The sequence below is a fragment of the Cimex lectularius genome, unplaced genomic scaffold, assembly GCF_000648675.2.
Source record: "Cimex lectularius strain Harlan isolate CLEC.00 unplaced genomic scaffold, Clec_2.1 scaffold34, whole genome shotgun sequence".
Taxonomy (NCBI): domain Eukaryota; kingdom Metazoa; phylum Arthropoda; class Insecta; order Hemiptera; family Cimicidae; genus Cimex; species Cimex lectularius.
The window spans coordinates 460,981-477,017 of NW_019392635.1; the positions used below are offsets into that span (position 1 = coordinate 460,981).

A 16,037-nucleotide genomic window follows, 5' to 3' on the forward strand; every position below is an offset into this window, starting at 1 on the left:
TGTACCATTTGTAGTTGACTGCTTATCAAAGAAGCCCTTAAATGGATGTAATAAAACAATTAAACGGCAATAACCTAATGTACTTTAAATTCGCCAATATAAGTTGAATTTATTTAATGAACAAATCCAATCAAGCAATACGTATTCATTTTCCGGTGGCTAGTGCAGAAAACCAAAGTTAAAAAAATATCATTTTTGTTACATTATATCTGTATTATTTTGCCTTATTAGATTATCTTCAGAATTAAACTGGAAAATAAATATAAAAACTCCGCTCAACTTTAGTTTTTACTTTGGACTTTTCAGTATAAACAATGATATAGAAACCGTTGAAAAAACTTTTATATTAGTGAGGTGAATCCCTTGAAATTTCTCGGAATTATACACAATGAACATCGCTAACGTTTGATTTGCCCTTTTATCGTTAATCGTACATGACAGGTCATCAAAGAGTCTGTTGGTATGGGATATCGATCTACTTCGCAGTACGATTTAACTACCACAGTCTACCTACTTTGCTTTATTTAGTCATCAGATGACAAACGATAAATACAATATTTTAAATATGCAATCGAAGAGTTATTTCAACAATAGGTAAAATTGATAATTGCTTACTTGATTAGGAAACAGTGTCCAATCGAAATAAAAATTAAAAGTATTATTAGGAAACTTTAAATGCCAATATAACCGTTTTAACAACCCTTTGATACTGGGTAAGTTTCAGAGAAGACATGTGAAGTTGAGCATTATAAAGTTCTTATCACTGATTTATAGACTGACCAGGTTTTAAAGCATCTACTACTTCCTTCGACATATAGTTTTTCCATTTCACTAATTTAACACCGTGCACTTATTGCATTCCTGTCTTTTATTAAAAAGACTGTAGTTTTTTTTTACTTTCTTTTGAAAATTTCTTGCAGAAGTTTCCGACTTCTTACTTTAACTTCAGGTTTATTTATTGTTTAATTTAAAAATTCTCTCCTCGCCGTCATTCTGAAATTTAATTATTGCAAAAGATTCTAATAATGTGAACATTTTCAATGTACTGTATAATTAAACTTTATAATTTTTTTTAATGGTTATATTTTCCGAAAAGGTTTTAAATTTATATTAAAGCATCTACCGCCGCCATGCTCGATTATAAAAGTTTGACATGGTAAAACATTTTGCCAGTATAATACAATATATAATTTGTCGGAATCGTTAAATTTTTTTTTAGCTTTGGTTCATTTTCTTTTCTTTTGCCCCCGTTTATAAAGACATTAAAGAAGTAATGCAACACAAAAACCTTCTTTTGGAAACGTTTTCTCCCTTTCTTTTTCTCTTTATGATTTGACTAAAATCCTTTTGGAAAGAAATGGCATGAATAGGATTTTGTAGGTTTCAACCTCTTTGTAAATTATTCTAACGTATAATACATTTTGAGGTAGATTATGTTTGTTAATGTAATGGGAAGTTACGTTTTTTTAATAAATACCATGTGTATTTATTTTTCAAATATGAATCCAAGTCTGTAACAAACATCATTTACTTTTAACTAATGTTCACACTTATTGGCGTTAACGCTTTTATAAACTTAATTCTGTTTTCTCAGAAAAAAAATGTTTACGTATAGTTACGTTCTCAGAATTGATTAAGGACAAAAATATGGCTTTCTATATAATAGCAGGAGCTATATAATATGGCTCATTGGAAGTATGACGTTCGTGCTTGATTCGTAGGAATAATCCGGGCTGTAAGTGAATATGGAATACAAAGATAGAAACCAACCGTTGTGTAACGAAACATGTTATTACAGTAAAAGTTAACGTAACATTTAATGTTCAGGGATTCCTTTCCCAGGAGGTTTCAGCCTGTGCTCTTCGGCACGTAGAAGAGATTTTGCGAAAACATGTGATGCCCTTTATAGGCCCTAATTTCTCGTTTCATCGCACGCCTTACAATTTAAGCCGAACGCCTGTATAAATACTGGGTTTTGTAGTTGTTATATTGGTGGAAATATATGTGCGAAACTTTCAATGAATCCAACAGTACGAACTTCAGACTTATTGGTTGAAGGATTAACCAATAACCACATCGTCAAATAAAACTATTTCCGTTGTAAAAAATTTGTAGTTTTACATTAATTATGATTTTTTATACAAATATTCCTTTTTTAATATTTTTTTAAAGGAGTTCATTACAATACAACAGGACTCGGCGATTCTAAATACTATAAAACACATACACAAAAAAAAGCAATAACTGAGAGAGAATCGGAAATGAGATACGAGTGAGAAAGAATAATAGACAGATTTAAATATAAACAAATAGACCATCGAGTGAAAAGATAGATTCATAGATCGAGAGATAGAAAGAGAGAGAGAGAGAGAGAAAGAGAGAGAGAGAGAGAGAGAGAGAGAGAAAGAAAGAAAGAGAGAGAGAGAGAGAGAGAGAGAGATTAACAGAGAAAGAAAAAGCGAAAGAGAGGAGAAAGAGATACATAAACAGATAGATAGATAGGTAGGTAGAAAAAAGAGAGGGTGAGAGAGAGAGAGAGAAATAGAAATGAGAGTGAGTGCTGAATTGCTCGAAGGTAAACCACCTCTAAATCACTGGAATGTGAAGGACGTGGTGGTTGATGAGGTTAGTCATTTGTGATGGATGTGACACATGAGGGAGCTGTAATAAATATAATAATCACTACACTCACCGTTCCACAATGCAGGTAATTTTTCAATTTCTTCCATCAAGAGATGGTAAAACACGCGTTGACACACCGATTAGTTACTTTGTATTTCGACTCGGGAGGTGAAACGCGCGTATTGAGGGGAATCTCGAACCGCGCGTTCGCACGCTGTACGCTCAACTTTAAACTTCAGCATTTCAGAAACGCTTTATGTGTACTTGGCTTAAGAAGAAATTGTTGAACGTACTTCACGATTTTCTTGCTTCGTTAAGAGCCAGGCCAACTCGCGCTTACTACTCCGAAGCGCCACGGAAAAACGTTGAATCATGGAGATGTTTTTTGGACTGAAAATTCAATCGTGGACGACATACCCAAATGAGGAGAATGTAAACGATTTTGCGCGAATTTGACTTTATCGCTGACTTCAAAACTCAACAACTGTTTTCGTCAACGCAACATTATGATGAGAATTTTTTTCTGTATCGTTCTCTAAACAAAACATATCTACATTCAAACTTATTGTTCGTTTACGTACTGGTTTATGGAAATTTAAGTGTGGATATTGTCAATGTATGTTAAGATGGGTGTATGGTTTTACGATAGGATGTAAAATATTACTGAATTTAATTCGAAATCGAAAAATTGTTATTTAAAATATCAGATATATGGAATACGGGAAAGTGAAAACATAAAACTAAAAATACTCCACACATTTATTGATTCGGTATAAATACTTAGTATTGTACTTGTTGAATTGTTGGAAATGTTTGTGGGTAGGCTTCCATGAATCTTCCCGTACGAAATTCACACTTACTGTGTTTATGGATGGACTAGAAATATCTCAAGAGACAATTTCCAATTCAAAATCATAGCGGTGTTTCGTTTTTTTAGACCTATATAAAGATTCTGAAATTGTTGGTAGAAATAAAAAAAGCGATTTGTTTTTGTGCAATATACCTTTTTATTTCGATGGGAAATCTGAATCTATTACAACTTAGTGAAAGTTTTCGAGAAGAGTGTTATTATCTTAGAACAATATATAAATATTCAAGTTTTTAATAAGTTTCAACTCAAAAACCGCAGAAACTGGACAAGCTACCAAAAAACACAAACACATTTCTAAGAGTATTGTTTCTGTGTAAATACTGAGTATTGTACTGTCAAATTGCTGGAAAGATTTTCGGAGAGCGTTCAAAGAATTTTTCAGTATCTTAGCCCTACCAGGAGCAGATACATCTCTAGAAAGGATTTCAAATCGAAATCCTTGGGGGAGATTTTAAAATTAATATTGTTTTTATTTTTAACTCTCACTTATATTGTAATTAGGTTTTGGCTTAATAAGGAACCAAAAATATCTCAAGAAACAGTGGAAATTCTTAAAACTTTTTTAATTTATAAAGACTTTGTTGTTCCCCTTTTAACTGTAATTTAATTTGGTGCACATGAACCATATTAATTGGGAGGAAAATCTATAGCGATTCCATGTTTAAGGATATTTGTTTAGTAGATTGTATAATATTACAATAGGATATTTAATATCAAAGCCTTTAATAAGATGTTTACCAATATCTGTATATTGTAGAGTCACTAATCTGCAATAACTGGATAAAGGGAGGGAAAATACACTATACTGGCAGTATTCAACCTTTTCTGAATCAAACAAAAAGTACAAATATTCACAGAAATTAACGAATTACTGCTGTTTGAAGGTGCCGATACTAATTGATGGACGAGTTGGCACAAAACTAGTCCATAAATATTTTAGCGAGGGTTGAGTCAAACGGCTGTAAATAAGGGTTTCAAATTGGACATGAGATTCGGCTATTGCCAACTTCAAAGCCTGTGAAAGCCCACACTGATCCTGCAAATTCTGCAAACTGCACGGATTCGCGTGGTCTTTGTGTAAACCTCGTTGGATAAATCCTTAACACTGGATTTAATCCTTTTTTTCCACATTTATGATTTCATCGAAACAGGCTTCCCTTTCAGTTTCAAAAAATATTATATTTCCAGATATTAAAAAGTTAATTTTCATAATGAAATAATTTTACAAGCTTGGATTGTTTTTTCTTTAAAATATCTTATTATATTTACCATGACAAAACACTGATGGTGGATTTTTTTTCTCATTTTGAGACGCCCATAACATTGCTTAGATGAAATGTGCGGAAATAATTCAACATATTACTCACTAAAAAAAAGGAAAAGCCCTCCAAAACCAGGAATAAATTCTCCTCACGTTCAAACATACACCTGCATAAAATTGAAGTATCACTATACTTCTCGGGTGTATTTTTTTTTAAACAAATTTCTTTCCGTCATACCGCATGACGAATATTAATGTGCGCTATTTCAATTCAAAATTTGTCGGCTGTAATACTGTATGATATAATGAGAATCCTACGGTTTAATTTCCCTCCTGTCCTCACAGATTTCAAAACGAAACAAATAACACGAGCTCTCAGATTTTGTAGTAAAACTAGACTACATGGTCTATAAACTTCTAGACATTTTCGCTATCATTGCTATATACATATTTTTTCAGTTTTCTAAACAAAATCTGCTAAGTTAAATTGAAATAGGTTTTCTTTTGCTTTTTGTACAGACGTTAAGCAATTCCCACTGAAGTAAAAAAAAGCATTGTACCGTGCTTTGCCCCCCCCTTCCGCGATACCGGTAGTTTGGCGTTAAGCCCTCCTGTTTAAAAGGAATTCATAATTTTAGTATTAACTGCGTTAATTATGATCAAAATATATAAAGTTGTATTTGCATAGAAATAAAAAATTTATTTAAAACATGCCTTGGGGTTTTTTAATCAATTATTGAAACAGAATTTTATATTGAACATTCATCTAAAAAACCTAATAAAAATACATCTATCAAAAAAATTCACCCAAAGCTTAGAAGGAATCAGTCAATGGTTATAAGCGGCTGTCTGAGCTAATATTTTTTCCTTATCCCTGGACGATAAAATAAATTGAGTGAAGGGATCTGACATTGAATTTTTCTTACTTTCCCCCGCAAAATATTGCCTCATAAGAGTGGAGCGAAGTTTAAAAAACATAAACATGAACAATATTTACTGAAAAGGAGTTGGGAAATTTTTGTTACAGTGGATATCGCAATGTTTCGATAATGGAGTGTCTTGTAAATAACTATTAACTTTTTGACACGTTTTGATTGATCACGACTGTAAACTTCTTTCCGATCCAAAAGGTAATTGACCCAAGGCCGAAAGTGTGGATTCAATTTTACTCGAATTTATTNTCGATCTTTATTGAGATCATCTTCAGGGCCTGGGATTTACAAACATTGTTTTCATATAACAATTACATTTTGGATGTGGAAAAGTGAATTTATACAATGAAAAATATATTTTTTATATATTCAATCAACTTAATTATTTTACCAAAATAATTACCAATTACCAAAAACTGAATCAATCATCATTTGTTGATTAATTACTGTATTACATTGTATATCATATTGTAAACTGATATCACACTAATTAATATTTAATTTAAAAAATACATATATAAATATGTGTGATATCAGTTTACAATATGATATACAATAAATACAGTAATTAATCAACAAATGATAGATTGATTCAGTTATTGGTAATTGGTAATTATTTTGGTAAAATAATTTATTATTTGAATTAATATGATTAATTTGTGATTGTACTGCAGAATAATAATCATAACACCTACTATTTAGCTAGTTGTAATAAAGGCCGTATCGGTAGAGAAGCTCTTACGTATCAAGAGCACTATTCATGGGTGGCCCTGGAAAGATCTGACTCGTAGAAAAAGGGTCTTCCTCAACCGATTAAGGAGAGGACATACCAGGTTGAAGACGGACACGTTTGAGCCAAAGAGAGCGTATGTGTCCGACCTAATTGAAGGGTGCAATTCCCTGGCTCTTTATTGAGAACGTATAGGATTCTCACTGGATATGAGAATCGGCTTGAGCACGGCAGCGATTACGTGGGCCCCCTGTTCTGATTTTTGGAGGAAACAGGATTGTTTTATTGTGTATAGTTCTGACATTTTTATGTCCCCTTAGTGTGTGTTGAGAGCATATGTATTTATTAGCGTAATAAAGTGGGCTCGCTGTTTTGAGTGGTAAAATTTTTCAAACAAATTCTATTGTTCGGGGTAACACATGCTTTGTAAAGCACATGTCTCACTTTGCATGACCTATCGCCGGGCAATTGGACAACAGAGTGATGTGAGAGTCCGACCCCTAAAGGGAGAAAAGGACCATGGAAAAGTGTGAAAACTATTCGGCATAAACATGGCAAAAAACCTATTAATAAAGCCAGAACGTTAAAAAAAAAAAAACTAACACCAGCGGAACGTAATAGCAAAATCCCACCACCTAGTAGAAGTTGAGTACAGGCAGAGAAACGAAACTTTGGGCTATTTGTGTCCCTCCCTCCAGCTAGCAATAACCAATTAAGTAATTTGAAAATTTACGTAACAAGTCTGTTGAACAACTCTCCTCAACTAACCCGCCATATTTGATATATTTGTAATATCCTAAAAATGCGAGAGGAACCGGCTATAATTATTATTGATATCCTAATTGTTAACTTAAAAAATCAATAATTGGATTTGATCAAATTATTTACCAGAAATAAAAGAAAAACAGTTTATAATATGCTTTTATCACATTTAAAGTGGTTTGTAATCTAATGGGACAAATAAATGAGACACAAGTTTCTAGACTGTGTTGAAGTTTCCGAATATAAACTGCTGTTTCAGTGGTTTGACAAGTAATTATCTCTTGGTCCGCCTATTCTCCCTTTTAGTTCCCGGCTAAATAATTTGTTCCTATCTTTTTGTACAAATGTTTGTTTTATCTGAAAGTAGATGGAATCTACAAAGAGCAAGGTAGAGGGAAACAGTGTTTGTCATAATATCTAATTTTTGCTGTTGTTAATGAGTATTGAATTGAAGAAAATATTAAAGATAACACTTTGAAAAGATGAACAAACAAAAATTATTTATTAAAAATAATTCATTGTGAGAGTTCTTCGTGAACTTGCAACGACAATTGTACTATAAGTCCCTCTTCAATAAAATTTCAATGGGTCTACTTTTACTGGCGGAAAAGTGCAGACTTTTGTAGCACGTCATAGACAGAGGGTGAAAATGGCTTAAAAAGGAAATATATATGAATTTACGTCTGGAACGGGACTAGTGACAATGAATTTAGGCAATAATGAGAAGGAATGGAAAAACCTTTGCAAAAAAAATTACCATTTATGCCTTATGATTTATGAAAACTTTTACGATTTATTAAAACGCGTAAACTTTCCTGCTATAAATTACTTATCATATTTCTCCTAAAAAAGCTAATGTTTATAATTAAGCTAGTGTAATTTTACATTTACAAAATAATATTTCATTCCCTTTTCTATTAGCATCACGAGAAAATTATATATAAATATATATATAAAATTAATAAGTTCACTAATTTCGTGGTCCGCTAGACCAATTAATATATTACAATTAATTAAGGTTTTTAGTTGAGATAAAATTGACTACTGAAAAATGATGTTGTCCTTAAAGGATATATACATATATATAATGATCGCGCTATTTGGATAACCCCCTCCAAAAAAAAAAAAAAAAAAATCTAAAAAGGCGGCAAGAAGAAGATGGGAATACGACCTGAATAGACCAGCTGGGTGGATTTTGGAGAGCTTAGATTCTGAGATCGCAGGTGATAGTTGAGAAACAGTCTCGATTCCGTGGTCTTTGGTGATATCGATATAAAATGGTTAACGGCAAACGAAAATAAATTAAATATTCCTATGACGTAAATTTAAATAATAAATTTGTTAAATTAGTAATAATCAAAATACTTTTATTTTCTGAAAAAAGAACTGTTGAATAATGATTTAAAAAATAAGATATTTCCGCATTTCTTTTACGTAAAATTCTATTTTTTAAACATGTATTATTAGATGATCATGGCAGATTAATAAATGTATGTTTAAATATGTATGAAACTGTATTGTTTCACAATTGGCAAGTGTTATTAATCGAACTTACTGGAATTTAATTGACGCTTAGAAAGATGTTTTGTCAAGAGAAGTGTGTCAAACAATACGGAGTACAATTTCAAGCCTATCTGTGGTATAATTATCATCTATCCTTTTGCGCTTCCAATTCAATAATAGTACTTTAACCCACAATTTCTACTATCCTTTGTACAGTTTTGGCTGGAAGATTTAATTAACTACTTTTAATTATTAATAAGATAGCCTTCACAAACTTTTGGTTTAACTGGAAGTATATCGACTTTTTTATTGACCAAAAATATAATTAAATAGCGATTTTCCCATGTTATCCTCCCTGACAGTAAATTGAAATTTCTAAGTTAAAATACAGCTGAAATTTGATTACATATTTTTTATATTTTACTTTAGGAGCGGCAGATCTATTCTTTTTCAGCCAAGTTATCTACAATTCTCCGCTATTCGCCAAATGTATGTTGGTTAGTTTACTTTTGGAAACTATAACTGTTAACAATGATGTTAGATAAAACAAGATAATAATTCAAGATAATTATTTTTATTTAGAAATCGTGAGATGCGGTCTGGTGTGATGTAGGCTTCAGAAAAACATTTTCTTTATCGTGCCAACGTTTCGATCTTTATTGAGATCATGTTTAGAGCTCAAAGTGTTTGTTTTCTGCGCAATTGTGTCATTCTTGTGTGTCGTGTTGAGAGTCACAAGAATGGCACATCGACACGAAAAACAAACACTTTGAGCCCTGAAGATGATCTCAATAAAGATCGAAACGTTGGCACGATAAAGAAAATATTTTTCAGACCTACATCACACCTGACCGCATCTCACGGCGATCTTTAAATAATCAGTAATTAGCGTTTACTAAATATTACACATTACTAATAGTAAACTTATAGACCTCCCCCATTTTATTATTGTGATATATTTTATATAATTAATCTAAGTTAATATGTTTAAATCCTTTCGCATTACTCAACTTTTTATTTTCTTATCCTACATAAAAAGCGTTCGGCTGATGTAAAATAACCTTCAATATATCACTAAAATTTTTGATCCCAAGAAAGTAGCCCCTTTTTGTAAATTACAAAAGAAAAGCTGTTAAAATTTTATTGTACATTATTGTGAGACGAGAAAGAGAAGATAGTTCTTCATTTATCATAATTCTATTAATTGAAAATTAAAATATTAATCAATACAGTAACAACAAAATTAAAAGTTTTATTGTGTCCAAAATTAATAATTAATCTCCCTCCAACAACAACAACAACAACAACAACAGTACACCAAGTGTGTACTGGTAAATTTACAAACAACATGCAAATAGATGTCAACAATGATTATTAAAACTGAGCGGTGGCGAGGTAAAGATGGTCTAGTAATGCCTAACATATTTTCAACTACAGGGAAAAACAATCAGGTAATTGATGAGGTTTCCAGAATTCCAGGGGATCGAAGGCAGTGAGCGGGCTGACAAACTGGCATAAGCATGAGCAGGTTTAACACTCTTTGAGCCAGAACAGCAAATTGGCACGCCCCAAAGCATGCTGAAAAGCCAACTGAACAAATGGAAATTAAATTAAATGTTGGAAAACAAATTTACAAAATAATCAAAGGAGTCAACATTTCAACCATGAAAAAATCTATTTCTAAGGAAAATAATAGACCATTACTCATTTAATTACTAGCATAAAAAATTGGAAAATGTACCTAGTTGCCGACTCTGTCATGAAACAACGCACTTCGGGCTATACCTTATGTGACCGTAAAAGGGTTAGTCCGAGAAACAATTACAGCCACTTTGGAAAGGCAACACTAACGAAGAGGAAACGCGGAAAGTGCTAAAGTACCAGCACTAATCACGGGTAGTGCACTTTCTAGGGGATGTAAAGAAGGGTCAATTCCACAAAAGATCTTTTAGGTCGGAGTGAAAGCAAGAGAGACTTGACGACCGTATTCCCAGGAAAAAAGTCCAGAAAAACATAATTTAAAAAAATCGTTCTCAACATAATTTACTTATTTTCTAAATGAATGAAAATATCTAAATAAATTTCAAAAACTTATGTTTTAAAATACTCACTCCCAAATCAAGATAAGTTGTGTAAATCGGATACGGTAGTACCAGGCAAATACCGGTCAGCCAAGATCCCGTGGCGCAGACGAATGCAGGTATCCTCGGTTTCATAGGGTCCTTGAGGAATCTGTGTCTGTCCCAGGCTATCAAAAGGAGCGTCAACGTTGAGACATGAAGCGGGATGTCCTGAAAAATTAAAAATACGAATATTAAGTTTATAAAAGAAACCTATTAGGCATGGAATTTGTAAAGAAAAAGATGGATTATCCAAAGCCAAAAGTTTTCCTAATAATGAAAAACGATATTTTAAAACTTTTAATGACATTTATTTATATTTTCTGTGTTTGTGTTAAACTTTTTTTTTCATAAAACGTTAGCAGTTCGTGATTAAATCCTGCTATTATTTTAACTCTGAGAGTTTGTTAAACTGTTGAGCCTTTGAATAAAAGAGGTGCAATACATTAAACATGAACCAAGGGGCCGGCGTCCGAATGGTTTATCCGCTTACTTTCTCCAAAAGTTACGGAAATTTAGGTCGAAACAAATTACTAAATGGGTCAGAGGGAAAGAACCTAGGATGTCTATATTATACAAGTTAAATATTCAAGGTTAACGATACAAGGGATAAAAATATGTTAATGCAGGTTTCTTGGTTTATTGCTTTCTAAACGTGAAAAAGACAAATAAAAGTACGAAACTTCGATTTAAAATCTTATGCAAACAATGAACCTCAATCTATTGATTAATACAATTAATGAAGGTTTTTAGTTGAGATAAAATTGACTACTGAAAAATGATGTTGTCCTTAAAGGAGGATATTTTTCTTACCTTGTTATACTTATTTCAACAATATTTCTCGTGATGATTTATTCTCCAGTGGTTTTATGTAGTAAGATAAAATCTTTGTGTTTTGAATTGTCAAGTCAAAATTAAAATGAAATTTTGTTCTAAAACAATGAACTTCTTTGATTTGCAAAATTATAAATCAATGTGTGGTGTTTAGTGACCGTTACTTAATTATTATTTGGAGGTCGTGAGATGCGGTCAGGTGTGACGTGGTTTTAGAAAAACATTTTCTTTATCGCGCTAAAGTTTCTTTCTTTATTGAGCCCTGAAGATGATCTCAATAAAGATCGAAATGTTGGTACGACAAAGAAAATGTTTTTCTAATACTAAGTCACACCAGACCGCATTTCACGACCTCCAAATAATCATTATAAAGAAAACTAGCACATATTCCGACTGTTAAAATTGTAATATAACATGTTTATAAGGTTTTCTTATATTCATTGTGTATTAAACGGGTTATCAAATTATTTATAGAAATTATTCATTGCCCTTCTTGGACTCTGATTGTAAAAACTTTTCTGTTTTCTTTCACATTTTAAATGTATTCCTCTTTTTTCTTTTCCAGCTTTTTTCTTTCATTTCATTTTTACATCAGTCCGAAAGTTGTGCATATTGATTCGGAATTTGTTTCTGAGTAGAAAGTCTGCCGCAGTTGAGAAACTTTTGTGCTGCTAATTTCCAAGTTTTCTAGCATGTTGAATTTACGTCTTACCGGGAGGCACTTTCACGCTTACTTGTATCCAGTTGTACCACCTCAAATATTTATAAAAAATTATTATANCCATATTATTTCTTTCAATTAATTAAACTTTTTATGTAAGGTTTTTGGTTGAAATGAAAAAGATAGTGCCACGAGCGGGATTCGAACCCACGACCTCCAGCTCAAAAGGCCGTTGGTCTTGACCACTTGTCCTATCGTGATTTCGATCCCCTCGGACACCAAGTTCCCATCAATCAGGACCACGAAATATAACGGCACTAACTATATACTTCTTATATTCTTACATGATAGACACTTCTTGACATTCTCATAAAGATCATCAACGCACCCATACCTTCATACCCATACATTCTACAAATGCTTAAGCAATGAAATCAAAATTTGACGACACGGGATAGAAAGCTATCCGATCTGATACAAAACGAGAACGATAGTCAGTACTGACTTAGGCGATTCGTAGAAGATTGCATCATTATCAAACGAATACTACAATTACATATATTAAAATTTTCTTACAACATGAAATAATTTAAAAAAGGTAAAATCTAATTGATTATATGTTTAGAATTGCATTTTCTTAGCAATAAAATTTTCATAAACAATTAAAATACGTTTAATTGTGTAAAATTTAAGTTTTAGCAATGAGATCTCTACGGATACGACGAAGGAGAGTTTGTTCCGGAGTGGTTCCAGGCTCAACCCATTATCTAAAATTATGTTGACTGGTGTTTACAATTTAACGTATATCTTTAAAATACTTTTCCTCTGATGGCAGACATTCAACACTATCCATTTTTCTAATCATGTTTAAATGAAGCTAGATTAAAAAAGTCATTTGGTTTAAGACGATTAAGAATATCCGTTAATTTATACATAGCGAGACAAGGCGGACCAAGATTAAGAGTAACATCACAAAACTTTCTTAAATCCAGTTTTAGGATGCCGTTTTTATTTCATAATAGTGATTGGTAAAACGGTTAAAAAGCGGTTGAACTTTCGGCTTATGTGCTACTAAACTTCTCAATTACCAGATATAAATAAAACTTTTCCAATAAAAAGGGGACTTTTTTCTTCAGGTTTTCTTTATGTTTTTCAATATTCAAATAGAATAATTATTAATTCAGTTCGAAAGTTATAAGAATTCGTTATATTTGGGTTATTTTGTAACAACATTGCAAGAATTTCGGTAAATTTTAATTTGTTTATTGCGTTTATTATTTATCTTCTTATTATCGTTTGTAGACCGAGTTAAAAACACTTTGTTAAGAACGGTAAATGTTTTTTTTTTAACCGCTGGAATTCCCGGGATGAAGGCAATTTTTCATTTTTGCCCCTGAAGCCCCCAGATAACTTCGACGAACAAAGTTTAGTAAAGCTCCGGATTTAGGATTACTAGAATTACTTTAGATGTGTGCAAATCAGTACTTCTACTGATTCGTGATTATTTTAGTAGAGTTTGTTTCGTCAATTGCTTGCCTAGCGTCGTTACATTGAGTTTATCTAATAGAAAGCGGGGTTTAATGCAATTTTGTAAACATGCTTTTAATTGTTAAATTCTGGAAATTTATTTTTAACGAAGGTTAAATCCTTCAAACTTTTGATTACTTCAACACTTTGTTCCTGTTGAAAATGTACGAATTTACCAACTTAGCACACATTTTATCTAATCAGCGTGACTTTTTTAGTAAAATGTTTTTTTATAATATAATATGACCAATTTTGAAAATATAAATTAAATAATTAAAAAAATAATAGACTAATAGAATTTAATCTTTATAATATTCAATTAACATAAACACAAGCAAAAATCACAATTATTCACTTTATATTCACTAATTTCGTGGTCCGCTTGAAAAATGGCAAAAAGGAGGCAAAATTCAAAAGGTGAGGTTGAGATGGGAAGTTGGTGTCCGAGTGGATCGAGGTCACGATAGCTCAAGTGGTATAGCAGCGGCGTATCAAGCCGAAGATCGTGAGTTCGAATCCCGCTCGTCCCATTGACTTTTTTATCTCAACTAAAAACCTTAATTAATTATTCACTGTGGTCATAGAATAATTTGGAAATTATTGCTTGAATGATTTTAGAGAAGAAAAATTGTTAAATTTAAAATTATGCTTATGTGAAAACTTCAGTGCTGTTATGTACTATTGTAAAAATATTGTTTTAATTTTAGGAAAAAAAAGCTTTATATAATATCTATTGTTATAATCCTTCTGTTTCCAAATATCTGAATCCCTTATATTAGATAAATAGCACCCTGGATTTTTGACAATACTACATATCAAAAACATTGTTTCAGCAAAAGAAAGTCCACAGCTAGAAACCTTTTTTTATTCCAGAACTTCACTTTCAACTCCTTTCCTGAAAAGTGTCCAGTTGATGCTATCTGCACTGACTCTTCCAAGGCTTTTGACAAAGTTAATCATCCATTTCTGACGGCCAAATTAGCTGTTCATGGTTTCCATGGCACTCTTTTGAGTTGGTTCTCTTCCTACCTTATCATTAGAATCTTTTTTTTTATTACATTTATTTGGTATTTACAACTACAAGTGATGTATTAAGTAAATATGTAAGTATATGTTGAATTATCATTTGAGGCTCTTGTAGGAGAAGTTGCCCAGTGGTAACACTCCTTCACACTGATATCTTGTTCATTCTTCACACAATGAGAAGGTCTCGGGGCCACTTTCGCTTCAATCGTCTTGGAGGATTTTCAGGTAGGGTTGGAAGTGATAAATTTTGGTACGAATAGATTACTGTGTGTGTTCAGTGATTGATGAAATTTTTTATATCGGGTTTTGATGGGTTCATGTACAAACGGGATGTGTCTTTATGGATAGTGTAATTTGAAACGTAAAACGGAGCATTTATTATTTGACGGATAATTTTAGATTGGATTGATTGGAGACGCTGGGAATTGGAATCCTTGGTTGAGCCCAACACTTCACAACCGTACGCCCAGAGAGGTCTAATCATTGTCTTGTAAATTAAAAGTTTACTTTCAAGGTCTAATTTTGATCGTGAGTCGAGTAGTCTTTTTAACAATTTATAACGTCGGTTTATTTGCTGTCTTTTCAGTCTTGTATGGGGATTCCAAGTCAGTCGTTTATCCATGAAAAGTCCATGATAACGCACAAGGTCAGTGGTAGGCAATGGAATTCCATTTATACTCACCGCAGGACAGACATTTTGACGTATGGTAAAATTGATCTGTTTGCTCTTTGTTAGGTTAACCTTTATTCTCCACTTTGTGAACCATATTGTTAATTCATTCAGGTGTTGTTGTAAGTGTTGAGTGTTAATTGAGGGATCCGAATTGCGTGTGAGAATGCCTGTATCATTAGCGAATGTGTGTCGAAACGATAACGTGTGTAGGAATATCTGCAGTGCATATGGAAAATAAAAAAGGGCCAAGTATGCTTCCTTGAGGAACACCCGCCCTTATGCGTACATAAGGTGAGAATTCGGTTCCCTGACGGACTCGACAAAATCGATCCGTCAGATAAGAATCTCAGTATAAGATAGTACGTATGAGGGAGGATGTTCCTAAGTTTCCAAAGCAAGCCCGAGTGACAGACTCGATCGAAGGCTTGTTCTAAATCAAGAAAGACACCCAAGCAATGCTGTTTTTGTTCGAGGGAAGAGGTTATATTGTCAGCAACACGATGTAATTGTTGAGT

At 32.5% G+C, this 16,037-nt stretch overlaps 1 protein-coding gene across 1 annotated transcript in view; it reads right to left on the minus strand.

The window, feature by feature from the left end:
- The window catches only part of LOC106661873 (neuropeptide Y receptor type 2), a 159,552-nt gene that overhangs the window by 57,237 nt on the left and 86,278 nt on the right, over positions 1-16,037 (minus strand). Inside the window, exon 2 of the mRNA XM_024225506.1 lies at positions 10,793-10,972. Within this exon, the coding sequence (XP_024081274.1) occupies positions 10,793-10,972 (180 nt within the window). The remainder of the gene's footprint in view (positions 1-10,792; positions 10,973-16,037) is intronic.